Source organism: Macaca fascicularis, chromosome X (genome assembly GCF_037993035.2).
Source record: "Macaca fascicularis isolate 582-1 chromosome X, T2T-MFA8v1.1".
NCBI lineage: Eukaryota > Metazoa > Chordata > Mammalia > Primates > Cercopithecidae > Macaca > Macaca fascicularis.
In genome coordinates, this window is record NC_088395.1 from 38,170,079 (window position 1) to 38,186,858 (window position 16,780).

Here is a 16,780-nt window from a genome sequence, read left to right on the forward strand (position 1 = left end):
CCCCCCAGCAAATGTCACTCCGCAGATTCACTGAGAGCCTCCCAGAAGTCAGGCTCCCTGCTAGACCATGAGAATACAAAAATGAACAAGATCCCACGACCTACTCATGTAGCTGGGGGCATCCGATCCCTGAATAGGTAATGGTGCAACATAATGACCCTACCCCTTGGAAAGCTGAATTAAAATCTAAATGGAAACAGAATTTCAGGGTCGGGTATGGAAAGGAATTGGAGCCTTGATCTGACTAATACTGAGTCAGTACCAACATGTCTGTCAGAGTTCCTATAAGGAATTGCCACTTTGCGGGCAGAATCTCAGAAGGTGGAGGATGTAGCCACTCCACCACTTCCTCACCACTCCACAATGGGCCTGCCAAACCTTGGCTTAATTCTCACCCTGTGGCCCTAATTTAACTAGTGTTTGTGAACAATCTTGGATCGCTGGGATTGGCAGGGTCATTCAGCTCAGCCACCCACACAATAAGTGGCAGGCGAGGGTCATCCATTAGCAGATCATGGGGTGTAATCAGCATTGAGGAGGTTCTCATTAAGTACAACTGGATGTACATTGCAAACAGCTAGCGATAGCAGGGGACATGAGCTGCTAGGACATGTGATTACACTACAGGTCACTGTAAGAGTGGGACAGAAGAAATATTGCAATGATATTTCAAGGCCAAGGCAGAAAGTCTGTCCCCAGATTCTATGTTTGGATCTATTACTCAGAAGAAAATTTGATAATCATTATGCTCAATTTACAACCCCAAACCTCTGGGATAATCCAAGCCATTATGTCCAAACCCATTTATCTTCTCCCTGGAGAACAATGTATAAAGAAGTATCCAGTGTGAGCTAAGGATTACGGGTGAGTGAATCATTCAGCTCCGGAATGAGTACTCCAGAGGTTTCTGAGGTCAGAATGTGCCAGACACCCGTATGATCCAGGTGCTACTAATTATCATTTGGAAAACTTGGGGGCTTAGCAATGCTACCAAGGACTTTTCTCTTGCACAAGCTTTTCCTCTAAATCTTTATCTGCAAATCCTGCCCCCAGAGCTCCCTTGAGTTTCTAAGTCTCTTAGAATAATGTCTTCGGGTGATTTGACATCCAAGAGCCTTCGCAATTAACTATGCCCTGATTCATTGCCTGTCAAATGGACAAATTTCCTTTGACATTTAGCTATCTTGCAATCCGTTTTCTCAGGAAAGTATCATCTTGGAAATTCTGGTTAAATCCTACGGGGGATATTTGAAATAGGAAGCTTTGATTCTCTGTCACAATTACATCAATCAATAAATCCACAAATACTGACTAAAGATCCTCCCCCAAGTCACACTGTACTAAGTGGGGCAGGGGGGTACAGCAAGTTACCAGCCCAGGCCTGAAGGCAATTACAATTCATGATTACATCTGTTTTGCTTGGTGCTGCTTTTTAAGTGAAAATAACTGGAAACTATACACCTGGCTGTAACTGGAAAGGCCACCTGCTCACTGGTTCAATCAAAGTTTACCTACTCTGGTAATTTCATCTTACTCTGTACGTTGATTTTTCTGTCCATTAAGTGCACATTTTCTCATAGAATTCATGAAGATGCTCTAGCAACTAGTGGTTTTGAATCAGGATAGAGCCATCTCCCCAGAAAAAGGACACTCACACAGATTTTTGTCTCCAATTTCAAAACATTCTTAGAGAAGCCCACACATTCTCTACTTTCACTTTTCTTGGGCCTTTAGTGCCACCATCTCCGCATCAGCAAGTCTCAGCATCATTCTTCAATAACCAATCCCAGCGTTCCCACATAGCTCCTCTCTGTGCTCCCCGGGCCTGTCAATTCAACTGTATTATACCATTGATTACCTGAAATAACTATGTCTCTATTTCCCCATAAGACAGAAAGCTACAAGAGAGAAGAAATTACATACCTTCTTCATCGTGGTCTCCCAAGCACATAAATGCTTCATCATTCAGTGTTCACTTTGAAAATAAGTCTCTGGGCAGAGCCCAGGTTTTATTAGAAAAGGTAGAAACTGATTCTATGTCAGAACTAAACCCAAATTTCCCAGAGAAAGATTCAGGCTTAAAAGATCACCCTCCTAAAACAAATGGCCCATAAAAGTTAGCAGTTCAGACATCACACATTAGGAAAGTGTCATCTCGGAAATTCTGGTTAAATCCTACAGGGGAGATTTGAAGTAGAATGCTTTGACTTCCTGTCACAATTACTTCAATCAATTAAGAACTGAGGGGCTGGTTTGAGAAACTCCCTATGAATTGGAACTTGGGAGAGGTTATTATTCACACTGCTATTTTGGAAGCGAATCCTTAACCTGGCCATTAATCATAACTTGCCTGCTACAACTTTCATACTATGCTATAGCCTGGCAAAACTAAAACGTCTTCTATTTAAATTCTCTCTTCACTTTCAATTACTAATTTCAGTTGTGTTCTCTGAAAGAGGGATGGATGTAGCACACATATTTGCGTTTACTAAGGAAACCATTCAACCACTTTGGAAAGGCACAGATCAAGGTGGCCAACAAAAATAATAAGTGCAAACTCCAGCTTGCGGCTGCAGTCAGTCTCTCAGCTTACAGCCCCCAACAGAGAAGGTTATTGCTTAAACGGAGAGTGTTCGTAGATTTAAAAGGAACCTCTGTAGCCAGTAAGCCATCGTTTCTATGTACGTAGACTCACGGTGGCACAAAGCCCTGTGTACCTGTGCACATGTTCCCCTCAGCTCCTTTCCTGTCCAGTGGCCCATCACTGGAGTTACAGGCACTGTTAATTCATTAAGCACAAATATCCATGTGGCACAAAGTGCTCTGCTAGGCACCATGGGAAATACAAATAAGGGTAAGACACAGCAAGAGCTTAAAATCTGCAAGGGCTTAAAATCTGCAAGAAGAAGAAGAGCGCATAAATTATGATAATATACAGCATTATCATATGTGACATATGTGATAAATATAAGAGACCTGAGTGAGACCATGGGTGTTAAAAGGAAGGCAGGTTGCTTCCCATTGGAGTGACCAAGGAAAGGTCTCATCGAAGTGGGGGTGTTGCTGGATGGTGGGCAGTATTTGGACAAATGGCCAGGGGGAAGGATTCCAGGTACAGAAAGCAGCATCTGCCAAGAAGGAAAATGTGACTCACGTTCTATAAGGATAGGATTTTAGGAAACCAGGGGGGAAAGTCTGGAAAATGAGGCTAGAAGCAAACTGTCTAGGCCCCTAAAAACAACTAACAACTTTCTACTTGAGGGAGAACAGGGAGCTGCTGTCCTAAGTTTTTGAGTAGGGGAGTGATGTGATAAAAAACAGTACTAAAGTCAATGGACTTAAAAGACCATTATCTAAAGTGAGAAAGTAAAATGAGCTAGAATTAGGGAGACCAAAAGTGAGAAGGTTATAGCAATAATCTAAAAGAGAAAAGCAGCACTGGTTATGGGGCAAGGACTGATGAGTTGGGAAGATGTGAAGATGCAGCTTTAACAATGGTTTCTGGTGTCTCATTCAGCTCCCAAATCTGTGAAATGAGTAGTAACTAACAAACAACATTGTACTGTACTGAGAGTGTTATCAATGAAGAAAATGCTAGAGAAAAATGACCTGCTCTCCCCAGCATATTTCCTTTTCATTGCAGAGTACTTCTGTCAGCTGATTACACGTTTTAAATCTAAATAGGAATTCCTAGCCTGTTCCCGGTGAGACCTTAATTATAGAACCTGAGTTAGGTGCTCCATTCCTAGTACTTATCTCCAAATGTGGTATTTCAGAAGACTGCTTCAGCTGATATAGTCTGGTTTGGCTTTTAGCAAACCTCACTTGGTTTTCCTGACTAGTAAAACCACGCTACTTTAGCAGTTTTCTCCAGATGTAAGATTCACGAAGCCTTTCTTAGAGGCCATGGTACTCATTCTCCATCTTCAGCCTTGTTTGCAGAAGGAGGCAGAGTGAACCTACAAAATCTCACATGCAAATACAGCTCTAAGAATTATTTTAAGAACAGAATCAAAATTCTCATCTGTTATAAGCATACAAACACAGGCAAACGCAAACAACTTTTCTACAAATTTTCCATACACTTCATGTGGGTTTTTATAGACACTGCATCTTTGCTAGGCTGCAAAAAAATAGATCAGAGAGTCAGAAAAGCTGCATTAAATTCTAAGATGGAAGAACTCCAGACACCTTCTAGGAGTGGGAATGAGAGTGATTTACTCTCACTCTGACAGATTTGCTATTCACGTGCAGATGGTTACATAATCGACTTGCTGATTGGGGCCCTAGATCTCCATCTTCTTTCAGGAGTTCCAGATTCAGGGCCCTTACTTTCTCTCTTACTGGACATATGATGTCCACTTGCTAGGAGAGTGTCTTTGAAATGATCTTTAAAATTTGTCACCCAGCACTTAGAGTGAACTCAGCCAATGTGATTTGCTTTCAGACCCAAGGGCCTAGAGAGTTTCCCCTCCCCAGCCTTCCAAAGCCTCTGGCTTGGACTGAAATCCCCTCCTCTGGATCTCACAACCTCGGCGGAGCACACTTCCCAAGAGACCCCATTGAGCCATGCCAAAAGGAGGCTCAAGAGGAGTGTCTATCAAGCAGCTCCAATCAGCTTCAGCTCATTTGTGGTCTGAGCAGAGCCAGAGGGCAGGTTAGGAGTCAGTGGAGGTAGTGGCAAGCAGGAACATGGTGGCTAAAAGTTGGGAGCAGCCTGCAGGCTGGCAGAGGGAGCCAGGAAAGCCAGGGATAGGTCCCAAAAGACTGTGGTAGTGAATGCCCAAACTGGCAAACTCATGATTCTGTGGCTGGGCCCTGGTAGCAAGCTATACTATATAAAGGTGGAAGATGAGAGAAAGGAGAGGGGAGGGCAGGGGAGGAGAAGGGACGGAGGTCGGATGGAAAAGGAGAAGGGGTCCCCAGCTTGAGAAAGGCTCAACAAGAAGTTGAGGTTCCCAGGCAGCTCACAGACACCTCCCAATTCAGTGCGGAAAAGCTATCTCTAGCTTCTCACCTTATTTGCCTGCTCCCCAGAAAGCTGCTTCTGGGGCACTTAATGACTTCCTCTTCCCCTATAGGTTCATTTTAACCTGATTCCTGCTAACGGGGGTGGGAGAGGTGGTATTAACACACCATGGGAATGACAGTTGCCTGGCAGTAAGGATAAAATTTCCTTTCCACTTTACCCTGAATCAGTTCCTACAAAGCAGCTGAAAACTTAAGAGTCAGCTCAAAACACAAATGTTCCTGTTTATTAATTTACAAATTTGTTTTATTCATTCATTTAGGTGCATGCAGAGAGTTTCCCGCAGCCATCCCTACATCTCCCAAGCACACTGGTAGAAAGATGGGCATCCTCTGTCCTTCTACCAGAACTCAGTAGGTTCATTTCTAATACCCCAGATTTAAGCTGCCCACAGTGTTGAACGCAGAGCCAAATATTTGCACGCCCTATAGCCCACGTCACCCACTTTCCCATTAACACTAAATTAAAACGCATCCATGGATTTCCTCTCCATTCCGAGGCAACAGGAGTGCGTGGCACATTGCCCTACTCCCCTGAAGCTCTTCGCTAACTTAAGACTCCAGGGTGAGGAAGTTAGCTGGAGCTTTTTAAAGTGCATCTCCAAAGATAATTTTGCTCACACCAGGAGAGCCCCCAAGAAACACCAGGGCCCCCTTAGATGCCGGAGACCACGCCCTACAGGAATAAGCCGCACCCTCTGCCCAGCAGAGCCTTGCGCGAGTAGCCCTCTTTCCCTGGGGCTAATCAAGTGCATGCCACATGTCACCACTCAGCCGGCGATTCTTCCTCAGAGGCGCAGACTTTCTCTGAATCCCCAGCAGGGGGGGTTAAGAGATTCAGGGGAGGCCCCGCCCGTGCCTTCCACAAAAGTCGCTTTCCCGTGGCTCGTGCCCTGCGGCCCCAAGGGGGTAGCCTGGGACGTGTAGTGGGAGGGCATAGAGGTTCCTTCCAGGACAAGCTGCCAGCCTCCAGTGAGCAACCATGTGAGAGGCAAAATTCTGGGTGTGAGAAAGTAGCAAACTAGTCTGCGGCCAAACTTTCTCTCTGGAGCCTCCTACACCGAAAAGGGTTTGATTGGAACTCTGGAAGCCCGGACGCAGAAGGTGCCCGGGCTCCCGTCGCCGCGAGGGCGCCCCGCGCCTGGAGATGGAACAGTCAGTTCTTCCCGGTGCGTGCCCAGACACCAGCCCCGCTCCGCATCACCCCCACCCTCGGGCTGCGAAAGAGGAGTTCTGCGCAAACAAAGGGCGCCCCCTGCACCTCCCGCTATCCCGAGCGAAGGGTCCCAACGGCGACTCCGGGGGTCTTTGGTGCCCAGCTGAGGAGGCAGCCACGCCTCCGATCCTACCTGGGAAGCCGCGGCTAGGCGGGACGCGCAGCAGCAGCAGCAGCAGAGGCGGCAGCAGCAGCAGCAGCGCGGGCCGGTGTGCGGGGCTCTCCATGGCGAGCGGGCGCATAGCTCGCCTCGGCAGCGCAGCGCGCTTCCAGGGGCGGGAGGAGACCAAAGAGACCAAGGGACTGCGTGCTAGCGGGCGGGCGAAGGCCGGGCTGGAAAACTCCTCCTCTCGCCTCTTTTCCTCCCTCCTTCCCGCCTGGGGCCTGCCCTCCTTTCTCCGCCCCACTGGAACACTGCGCGGTTTGGGGCTCTGACCCACCCACCTCCTCCTTTTGTGCCAGCGCTTTCTGGCCAGAGAGCGCTGGAGACATGCCCCAGCAGAGCGAAATATCCTAGAGTATCTTTCTTTGGTCCAATTTGCGCGCCCCCTCACCCGGAATACACACACGGGTGGCTCAACCGCCTAGAACATCCCAGACGTCTAGAAGGATACCATCTGTGCAGAAGAAAGCTGTGTGAGTCACACGGAAACAGAAGGGGCAACCGAGGGGATTCAGAGTGGCCACACTGCGGCCGGATACTATGGCCACGTTCTCTGGTATGATCCTCACGACCATGCCCCAAGTTCGCTATTACTATGTCCACTTTCTCCAAGAAGAAACCGACGCTTAGAAACTTGCCCAGATTCACCCCCGTTACTGGCAGAGCAGGGACTGGAACTTAGGTGTGGAATTCTGCTGACGTCAAAGTCCATACTACAGTTTTTTGGTTTGTTTGTTTCTCTTTTGCAAAGGAATAAATCGAGGACTGGACCGGGTGCGTGCCTGCTGTGCTGCGGTTTAGGATGGGGCTTGAGGTTCTCCTTCCAGGATCAGCTGATGGGAGAGCACAAGGCACAGAAAGTTCTCTGTCTCACCCACAGCCTTGGGGATCCAGCTGTAGGTTCCTGCAGCCAGATTTCCTCATTTCCTGGGTTGTTCTTAACCACCCCAAAGATACCACGACCAGACTGGAGCCTCCTCGCTGTAGCTTGGCATCGCTGGATCCTGGCATCAGGATGGGGTTTCTAGGCTGCCCGCAGGACGGATCTGGTTTCTTTGAGGCATTTGAGTAAGCCTCTCATGGTTTGTTTTGTTTGTTTGTTTGTTGTTTGGTTGTTTAGTTCTTGTTAAATCAGTAAGGCAATACGCTGCCCCTTTACTGTCTCAGAAAGATCTTAGCTAAGGCAAATTTTAGTTGGGGTTGCTGCATTAGGTTGTGCAGTTTGGGCACCCTACAAAGGCACCCAGAGGAAGGGGCAAGTGGGAGCCAAAATCCAGATGCCTTTGGGTTCAGGAGCTTTGTGTCTTGGCAGGGGCCACATCCACTGTAGAAGGGCATCTTTCTCTCTGCCACAGTAGTCTGGTCTGATAGCTAGGCTAAGAGCCCTGGGAGCACTCACCTAGAAGTTCTGAATTTGTTTATCCAGAAGGAGTGCTGTTTCCCAATTCTCACAAAAGCCCCAGATTTGAACTTCCATCTTACCCTCTCTAGCACTTGGGGGGACTTCGCTCCATCTCCCCTGGGTTTCTCCACTGCTGCTACCTCTTCAGGGAACCAACCTTTAAATAACCCCCCAGTCGCAGGAAAATGGGGGGAGGTCTGGCTCTTCTGTGGCCTCCATCAGACCAGACTCTCCAGGGAGTCATTCTCAACCTTGTTTACGTGGGTCACCTGGGGAGCTTCGTGAGAATACCATATCCAGGCTCTACCTCACACTAATGAAATCAGAATCTTCAGGGATGTGACCTGGAGTTTGACCGGATGCATATTTTTGTCTCTCCCCAATCCCCTAGGCTCTGCGGTACAAGTTTTAGTATAGGATAAAAATTCTAGACCAGGAGTTTCTCAACTTGGGCACTATTGATATTTGGGGCTAGATAATTCTTTCTTGGGGAGGGGGGCTGCCCTGCACGATGAGAGATGCATTGATGGCCTCTATGCAACATATACCAGTGGCAATCCCCCATTCCCCAGTTGTGACAACCAAGAAATGTCTCCAGACATTGCCAAATGTCCCCCAGGGGAAAAATGCCCCCAGTAGAGAACTACTTCTTTAGGACCATAAACAAGGGTTAATGTGCACCCCAAATTCCAGGTCCAGGATAGCCTGGCCAGCAGCCTTCCTTTCCTATGTCACCTCTGAAGCAATGTGTCTTAACCACAACCAGTATGCATTCTATTATGGGGCTGAGAAGGAACTTCTAGCTCTCTCCTATCCACTGATTCTTTCTGGATTACAAGAAACACCACACTTACTTTTGAGTTGCTCTCTGGCCTTTGAATGTCCTCACCACAAAGAAATAAATCGGAAATGGATAAGGTGATGGTCACGCAAAATACTGACTTGAGGCCTGGTGCAGTGGCTCATGCCTGTAATCCCAGCACTTTGGGAGGCCAAGGCAGGCAGATCACTTGAGGTCAAGACTTCGAGACCAGCCTGGCCAATATAGTGAAACCCCATCTCTACTAAAAATACAAAAATTAGGTGGGAGTGGTGGCACACACCTGTAGTCCCAGCTACTCGAGAGGCTGAGGCAGGAGAATCACTTGAACCCGGGAGGCAGAGGTTGCACGACTGCACTCCAGACTGGGCGACAGAGCTAGAGTCCATCTCAAAAAAAAAAAAAAAAAAACTGAGTTGATTTTTTCTTTTTCTTTTCTTTCCTTCTTCTTTTTTTTTTTTTTAGACAGGGTCTTACTCTGAATTTGAATTTGTTTATCCAGAAGGAGTGCTATTTCCTGGCTGGAGTGCAGTGGCACAATCATAGCTCATTACAGCCTCAAACACCTGTGCTCAAGCAATTCTCCTGCCTCAGCTTCCTGAGTAGCTAGGACTACAGGCATATGCCACCATAGCCGGCTAATTTTTTTTTTTGTAGAGATGGGAGTCCCATAAATATGTACATTTACAATGTGTCCATTAAAAAGTAAGCAAAAATAAAAGACATGAAGAAATATCTCAATGTAATGTTTATAGAGCAAAATAACATTTGTTGTTTTCACTGTGCAAGGATATCTTGAAGGATAGATCCAAGCTCAGTTGCCTCTTGTATTAATAAATCGAAATAACCCTTTCATTTTTACCTAACAAAGATAAAGGGGAGAGAACAAGGTGGTATTCTTACCTAGTGGGAATACTAAAAGGAATGCCATTGTTGTCAAAATGTAAAAGGTATATAAATCACGTGGGTTAGAGTAATAGGGAACACAATTAGATATAATATTGGGAAACCATTATTTTTCCTTGACAAGCTTGAAGTATTCGATATAAACCTTGGGAAGAACTAATATGAACATGAAAAAATAAATTAAGAGCCTGGAATGAGAAAAAAAAGTCTCTTGCTCTCTTTGCTACCCTATAGAGAAAATTCCAATGGGACTTCTATTTTTCTTATTATTTTTATTTCAGTTTTCTCTCTGCTAGAAGAGATGAGGGTAGAGGTAAGGTAGAGGAAGAGATTGTCAATTCATTCTAATCCCACAATATCTTGGAAGATAATCAGATAGTTAAATAGATTCATAATCTATCAAATAACTTATGGGTTAATGAGTTGATGAAAACAAAGAGAAGTCACTCAGGGAGTGCCACAGACCTATGACACCATTCCTATCCTGCTTGATGTTACTATTTATGAACTAGGAAAAGATATTTTTGGCAAAGGACATGAAGATAGGACGGCAAGAAACAGATTCCAAACATCTCTCTAGGCAGGCGTGCTGTATTGAAATATTAAAAGACAGCAAAGATAAAAATGATGTCCTATGTTAGATCTCAAAAACCAATCACACATGAAGAATCTAAGAATCCCTAGAAAGCCAGGTAGTCTCCCCACTCCATCAGGCTCCTCTGTGCAAAGAAGTGCATATAAGGTGTTGATTCAGCATTGCTCATAGTAACAAAAGGTTGGCGACATTTTTGTAAATGTAAATATCCATTAATGAGGAATTATTTTATTAATTATGCATACCTATGTAACGGAATACTACACGGCCATTAAAAAGAATGAACAAGATGCATATGCATCGATAGGAAAGGTACTCTCAGATCTTTTGTTTAATGAAATAACAAGCAAAATAATACACATATCTTGCTACCATTTGTGGTATGGGGAAGGCATGATACTATATCAGGGCATGGGGAAGTCAGAGTAGGAGAAATAATTTTTTATTACTATACAATCCTTTGTACTGTTTAAATGTGTAAACATGTGATGATATTTCTCATTTAAATTAAACAAATCATTGAAAGTGTTTTCTTTAAAAAAAAGAATCACACTGATACAGCGTAGGGGTTGCCAGTAGTGGCTTCACAGCTCAACCTACGACAGTGCAATCTATTTGCCTATAAGCTAAGTCTCCAAGGCGCCTCAGGTGCATGTCTTGTCATCTGAAGCATTCCTGAGTACTGGGCAAAGTACCGGAGGTGAGAAGAAGAGAACACAGACATCAAAGTCTGGCAGGAGGAGGGAGGTATCTTTCCACTCTGTGCAGTGTTGAGGAGGTTGTAGTCAACAAAACAGTCTTGTCCCCTGAGTCAGAGCAGAATGAGCCCCAGGAGAGAAGGAAGGAAAAGGATTCTCAAGAGTCACCTCCCTGCCCCCAACTTTCTTCTTTGAGCTTGTCAACTCAGAGACAGCATCAAAAGAGACCCTGGCAGCCATCTATGTACTGCAGGACAGGTATTTTCTGAGAAAGAATGAAAGCCCTGTTATGCCCCTCCCATTTTCCCATGCCTCCTCATTCTCCCAGCCCTCTCAAGCTGTTGCCCGAAGAGGGATCCCCAAGAACGGGTTCTTGGATCTTGAACAGGAAAGAGTTAAAGGCAAGTCGCAGAGTACAGTGAGAAGAGACAGTTTATTAAAAGCTACTCAGTTACAGATTAGGGGGTCCTCAGAAATCAAGAAGAGGAATGCCTCATCTTTGTTTTAAGTTTTTCTTGTTTAGGAGTCTTATCTATGTAAAAGCTAAGCTAAGTTATGTCTACCTGTGGGTGGGCTGAAAGTATGACAAAATTTGTTACTTCGCTCATTTAAATAAAACCATCCTTGGCACTTAGGAAGCCAAGGATAAATACGTCATAAATAAATACATCATAATTGGCATAAATCCATCAAAGCAAATTTATAAATACATCAAAGCATAAATAAATAAATACATCATAATTGGCATAAGTACATTAAAGCATAACTATAATGAACTTGAAATCATGTACTGTTATGGATATTGGGACATAGAGACACTCTGTTGCTGTAGAAATGTGTCCTTGCCGATATCATTAAGCTGTTTCCTTAAATGTAAACATCTTATGACCACGGGCCATGACTGGCAAGGAATGTGCCTTGTTAGTCTCAAGATGGAGGTTAACTTAAAATGGCGTTAGTCTGGCTCTCCTGCTCTACTTCCGCTTTCCTAATAAACCCAGTTCTTTTCTTTCTGTATCCTTTCACAGTAAAGTGATGGAAGTTTAAGGGGAAATGTGGTGGCTCACTGTACCTTGGGAAATGGGTTGCCAGTAGAGTAAAAGTCAAGGAGATATTTAGGAGTGCTTCATTCTAAGGCATTTTTTCTCAAACTACCTGTGGTAAAGGACTTTTTTTTTTTTTTTTTAATGTCCAATCCGTCATTGATCCATACTTTGGTAAAATCAGTAAAGATGACTAAGTAGAAAAATAAAAGAGAAAACAAGTCAAAGACATACAAAGTTCAAGGTTCTATTATTAGATTCCACAAACCTAATATTTGTAAATAATAACAATAATTTGTAAAATTATTTCTTCTTTCTTTTTTTTTTTTTTTTTGAGATGGAGTCTCGCTCTATTGCCCAGGCTGGAGTGCAATGGCACAATCTTGGCTCACTGCAACCTCTGCCTCCCAGGTTCAAGCGATTCTCCTGCCTCAGCCTCCCAAGAAGCTGGGATTACAGGCGCCCACCACCACACCTGGCTATTTTTTGTATTTTTAGTAGAGACAGGGTTTCACCATGTTGGCCAGGCTGGTCTCGAACTCCTGACCTCAGATAATCCTCCCGCCTCGGCCTCCCAAAGTCCTGAGATTACAAGCATGAGCCACTTTGCCCAGCAGATGTAAAATTATTTTATGAAATTGTTATCATAGTCTCTAAGGTTATACTCTCCCTTTCTGTACTTATCTAATCGTGGACCAGTACAAAACAGTTCAGAGAGTAGCACCAGTCCAGGGAATACACTGTGAGTAGCACAGTTATCGTGGATTTACTCTTTCACATAATACATCTGTACAAACTACAATATGTATCAGACTTTTCAAGAATTCAAGAATAGAAGGGCAAGATGATTTGACCTGAGTCTATTGGAATCATGTGAAACTAATGCCAGATGAGTAGGGTGCATTGGGTTGATGCTTGTGCTCATGCATATCTATTAAAAATCTAGCTCTGAGAACACATGGACACAGGGAGGAGAACATCACACACCAGGGTCTGTCGGGAGTCGGGGGCAGGCAAGGCGAGGGAAAGAATTAGGACAAATACCTAGTGCATGTGGGGCTTTAAACCTAGATGACAGGTTGATAGGTGCGGCAAACCACCATGGAACGTGCATACCTATGTAACAAACCTGCACATTCTGCACATGTATTTCAGAAATTAAAATAGAAAATAAAAAATGAAAAATCTAGCCAGGAGGGGGTTAAAGTAAGAATGTTCAAGGTCAAGATCAAAGAAGATAAAGACAGTCTAAGAATAGTGTCTGTTTACAATCCTTTGGCTTAAAGAGATTTCTTCTTTTTCTAGCGTAAATATTCAGAATGAAACAACACAAGCTCTTGGGGTTGAAAAAAATTCTACAGCACAAGAAAAAGAATATTTTTACTAAAGGTTCAAAGTAAAACAGATCTCTATTATGGAAATAAACTATAAAAATGAAAAGCAATTTTAGAGAATATCTATTTGGTGCTTTCAATAAAAGATTCATGAAAAATTCTTTTTTAAAGTAGGAATAGGTGGTCGTAAAGAGAACTGAGAAATATAAGAATGCAGAAATAAAAGTTAAAGTTAATGACTTTCTGTTTTACCTGCATGTACTTGGAAGCCATCATTCCTGCCCTTACAACGAGAAAAATCTGGACACACTGAAAATCAATATCTTTTCTCTGACCCAAAAGAGAACTGAGTTTTCACCGCAAATTGCCATCAATGTCGTCTGCAAAGACAGAGAAGTCCAGAGAGTCACAGTCAAGCGCTGCTTACCTGGAGCAGAAGACATGTTGGAACCATAAACTTAAATGGCAGTTTGGAAAAATTGCTGGAGGCTGAGTGTTGACTAATACGACATTGAAAGACCTGTGAGAGCTGAAGTCATAGCTGGGACCCCCACACTGTTGTGGGCTTTACCTCCAAGAACCCTGCCATGTTTTCATGATGAAGGTCCAAGAAAGACCCTTCCTGTGCTGGCAGCCGGAGGGGAAGATTAATCTTATCATTTGAAATACGCCCAGAGACTTCTCCATAAAAAAGAACTACTTTACTAAGGGGAATTATTTTACCAGAGGCTTACCCCACCTGGGAGAAGTGCATTTCCTGTACTTCAGCCTCCTTAGCCTTCCTGTCTCACCTAAGAGGGGAAGTTTTTAAAAACTAAGAAATATCTGCGAAGGTCATAGCCCAAGGACACATGCTCATTAAAAGGCTGAGATTTCATCATAATATTATAGAACACTTTTCCTCCCCACACCCTACCACCACACCAACAGGGCCCCAGCAAATGACAGTGAATTCCAGCTGAAACAGCAGCAAGATCCAGATTCTCCCTGAGGGGGAGTGTTAAGGAATCCCAAAGTCAAGCAGGGAGACAGAAAAAAAAAAAAAAAAAAAAAAAAAAAACCACTAGAGGAATGTGAGGCCTCTGGCACCAACTGTGAGTAGAACAGTTATAGTGGATTTAGTCTTTCACATGATGCATATAGCAAACATCAAATACAGCACAAGTTCTAGCCTGCCATGTCCTTGCAGTTATAGGACTGAAGTTCTGTTTTCTCAATGAATACTGGTCAGGCACTACTGTCAGCAAATAGATATCACTCCCAGATCCCTTTGACCTGCAGATCCTTCCATGTTAGCAACAGAGAACCTCCCTGGCATCAAATCTCTCTCACACCTTGAATCTCTCTTTGACTTTTTCTTCTAACACCAGCTAGAGAAGACTTCACTCTAGAAGGCCTCGTGATTAAGTTAGGCCCACCCAGAAATTTCTCTACCTCAGGGTCAAGACTAGTAACCTGAATACATCCAGAAATTTTCTCTTGCAATGCAGCCTAATGTAATCATGGGAGTAGCATCAGGAAGTAATGGTCATGGGGGTCATCTCAGAATTCTGCCTGCCACAGAGAGTTCAGTAAAGTATACAAATAGGAAATGTATGAAGATTAATAGCTTTCTTATGTACCCAAAATAACTAAATAAAGGTTTAAGCTGTAAAACAAATGTATGATACACCACATGTACATATACACATATTCTAAAAATTGTAACTAAGAGCTATAGAGGAAAGACTTAATTAAATGGGAAGATATGCTATCTTCATGAATGAAGACAGTGAAGGCCATAAAGAGCTTAATCCTTCCAGGGGTAGACATTGATTTGTTTTCCCAGAACATCATTTGGGGAACTAATATGGTTTTGGAGGGGGCCTACCAGCCACAGATACCTCAAACTCTAGTAATGGGTGTGATTGCATGAATGAGGCTGCGTCAGTAGTAGAACTTTACTCCCAAGACATTGCAATTAGAGGGATTGGCACAGGTCCCAGGCAGGCCAATAAGACACTTGCTTAGGGAATTTTAAGACAGAAGCTGATTGAGAGTATGCCTCGTATTTTCCTCTTTGGTTGGCCATTGTATGAATTTGACTTAAGAAATGCTAGTTTTGATTGGAGCCCAGAATAAGAGAAGGCTTTTGTCTAGGCTGCTGTGCAAACTGCTCTACTTGGGACATATGACCCAGGAGCTCCAGTGGTGCTTAAAGTGTCAGTGACAGATAAGGATGCATTTTGAAGTCTTTGGCAAGCCCCTGTAAGTGACACAAAACTGGACCCTTAGAATTTTGGAGCTAACCACTGTCATATTCTGCAGATAACTGCTCTCTTTTTCAGAAACAACTTTGGCCTTGCTACTGAGCCTTTGTAGAGACTGGATGCTTAACCACCATGAGCCACCGACTTACCATGGAACCTGAGCTCCCCATTGTGAGCTCGAGGTTGTTCAAGTAGATAAGCCATAAAGTTGTGTGTGCAAAGAAGCACTCCATTATCAAATGGAAGAGGTGTATATGTGATCAGGCTTGATCAGGCCTTGAAACCACAAGTAAGTTGCATGAACAAGTAACCCAGGCTGGCTTCAGTGGCTCACACCTGTAATCTCAGCACTTTGGGAGGCCGAGGTGGGTGGATCATTTGAGGTCAGGAGTTCGAGACCAGCCTGGCCAATGTGGTGAGACCCCGTCTCGACTAAAAATGCAAAAATTAGCCGGGCGTGGTGGTGGGCGCCTGTAATCCCAGCTACTCGGGAGGTTGTGGTAGGACAATCGCATGAACCCCAGAGGCGGATCTTGCAGTGAGCCGAGATCGCGCCACTGCACTCCAGCCTGGGCGACAGGGCAAAAAACAAACAAACAAACAAACAAAAAGAAGCTGCCCAAATACTCATGGCCCCTACTTCTGCTATATATTTTCACTTTTCTAACCGGTATGGATGGTCTGATGGGGAGTTCCCTATGACAAATTGATGAAGGAAGAAAAACCTCAGGTTTGGTTTACTGGTGATGCTGCATGACGTGAAGACACTACATGAAAGTAGATAGTGGTAGCATCTACAGTGCTGCTCTATAATAGCCTTGAAAGACAGGGATGAGGGGAAATTCATCCTCACAGCGGGCAGGATTTTGAGTAGTCTACCTTGATACTTGAATGGACACTCATACTGAATATGGATTTGCCTTCTCTGTCCACAAAGCTTCTTCCAAAACTACCATCCATAAACTTATCTTATCTACTATCATGATACTAGACAAAGCACTGCTTCCAAACAAGGAACGCACATCACAGCAAATGAAACATGGCAATGGTCCCATGCTCACGGACTTTACCGGTCGTACCATGCTCCCCATCATCCTGAAGCAGCTGGCTTGATAGAAACAGAGTGGCTTTTTGAAAATGCTGTTATGGCCTTTTGAAAACACCTTGCAGGGCTGGGCAATGTCTTCCAGGATGCTTTGAGTCAGAGTCCACTATATGGTCCTGTTTCTCCCATAGTCAATATTCATAGATCTGCCAGGTGCGGTGGCTCACGCCTGTAATCCCAGCATTTTGGGAGGCCGAGGCGGGCGGATCACGAGATCAGGA

General features: G+C 44.3%; 1 protein-coding gene across 2 annotated transcripts in view; it reads right to left on the reverse strand.

Annotated features, from left to right (window-relative positions):
• SRPX (sushi repeat containing protein X-linked) overlaps positions 1–6,541 on the reverse strand; it is a 74,379-nt gene extending 67,838 nt beyond the window's left edge. For both annotated transcript variants that reach the window (XM_005593291.5, XM_005593290.5), the window contains exon 1: positions 6,378–6,541. In XM_005593291.5, the coding sequence (XP_005593348.1) occupies positions 6,378–6,486 (109 nt within the window). In that variant the 5' untranslated portion in view covers positions 6,487–6,541. The remainder of the gene's footprint in view (positions 1–6,377) is intronic.
• Positions 6,542–16,780: the final 10,239 nt, after the last annotated feature.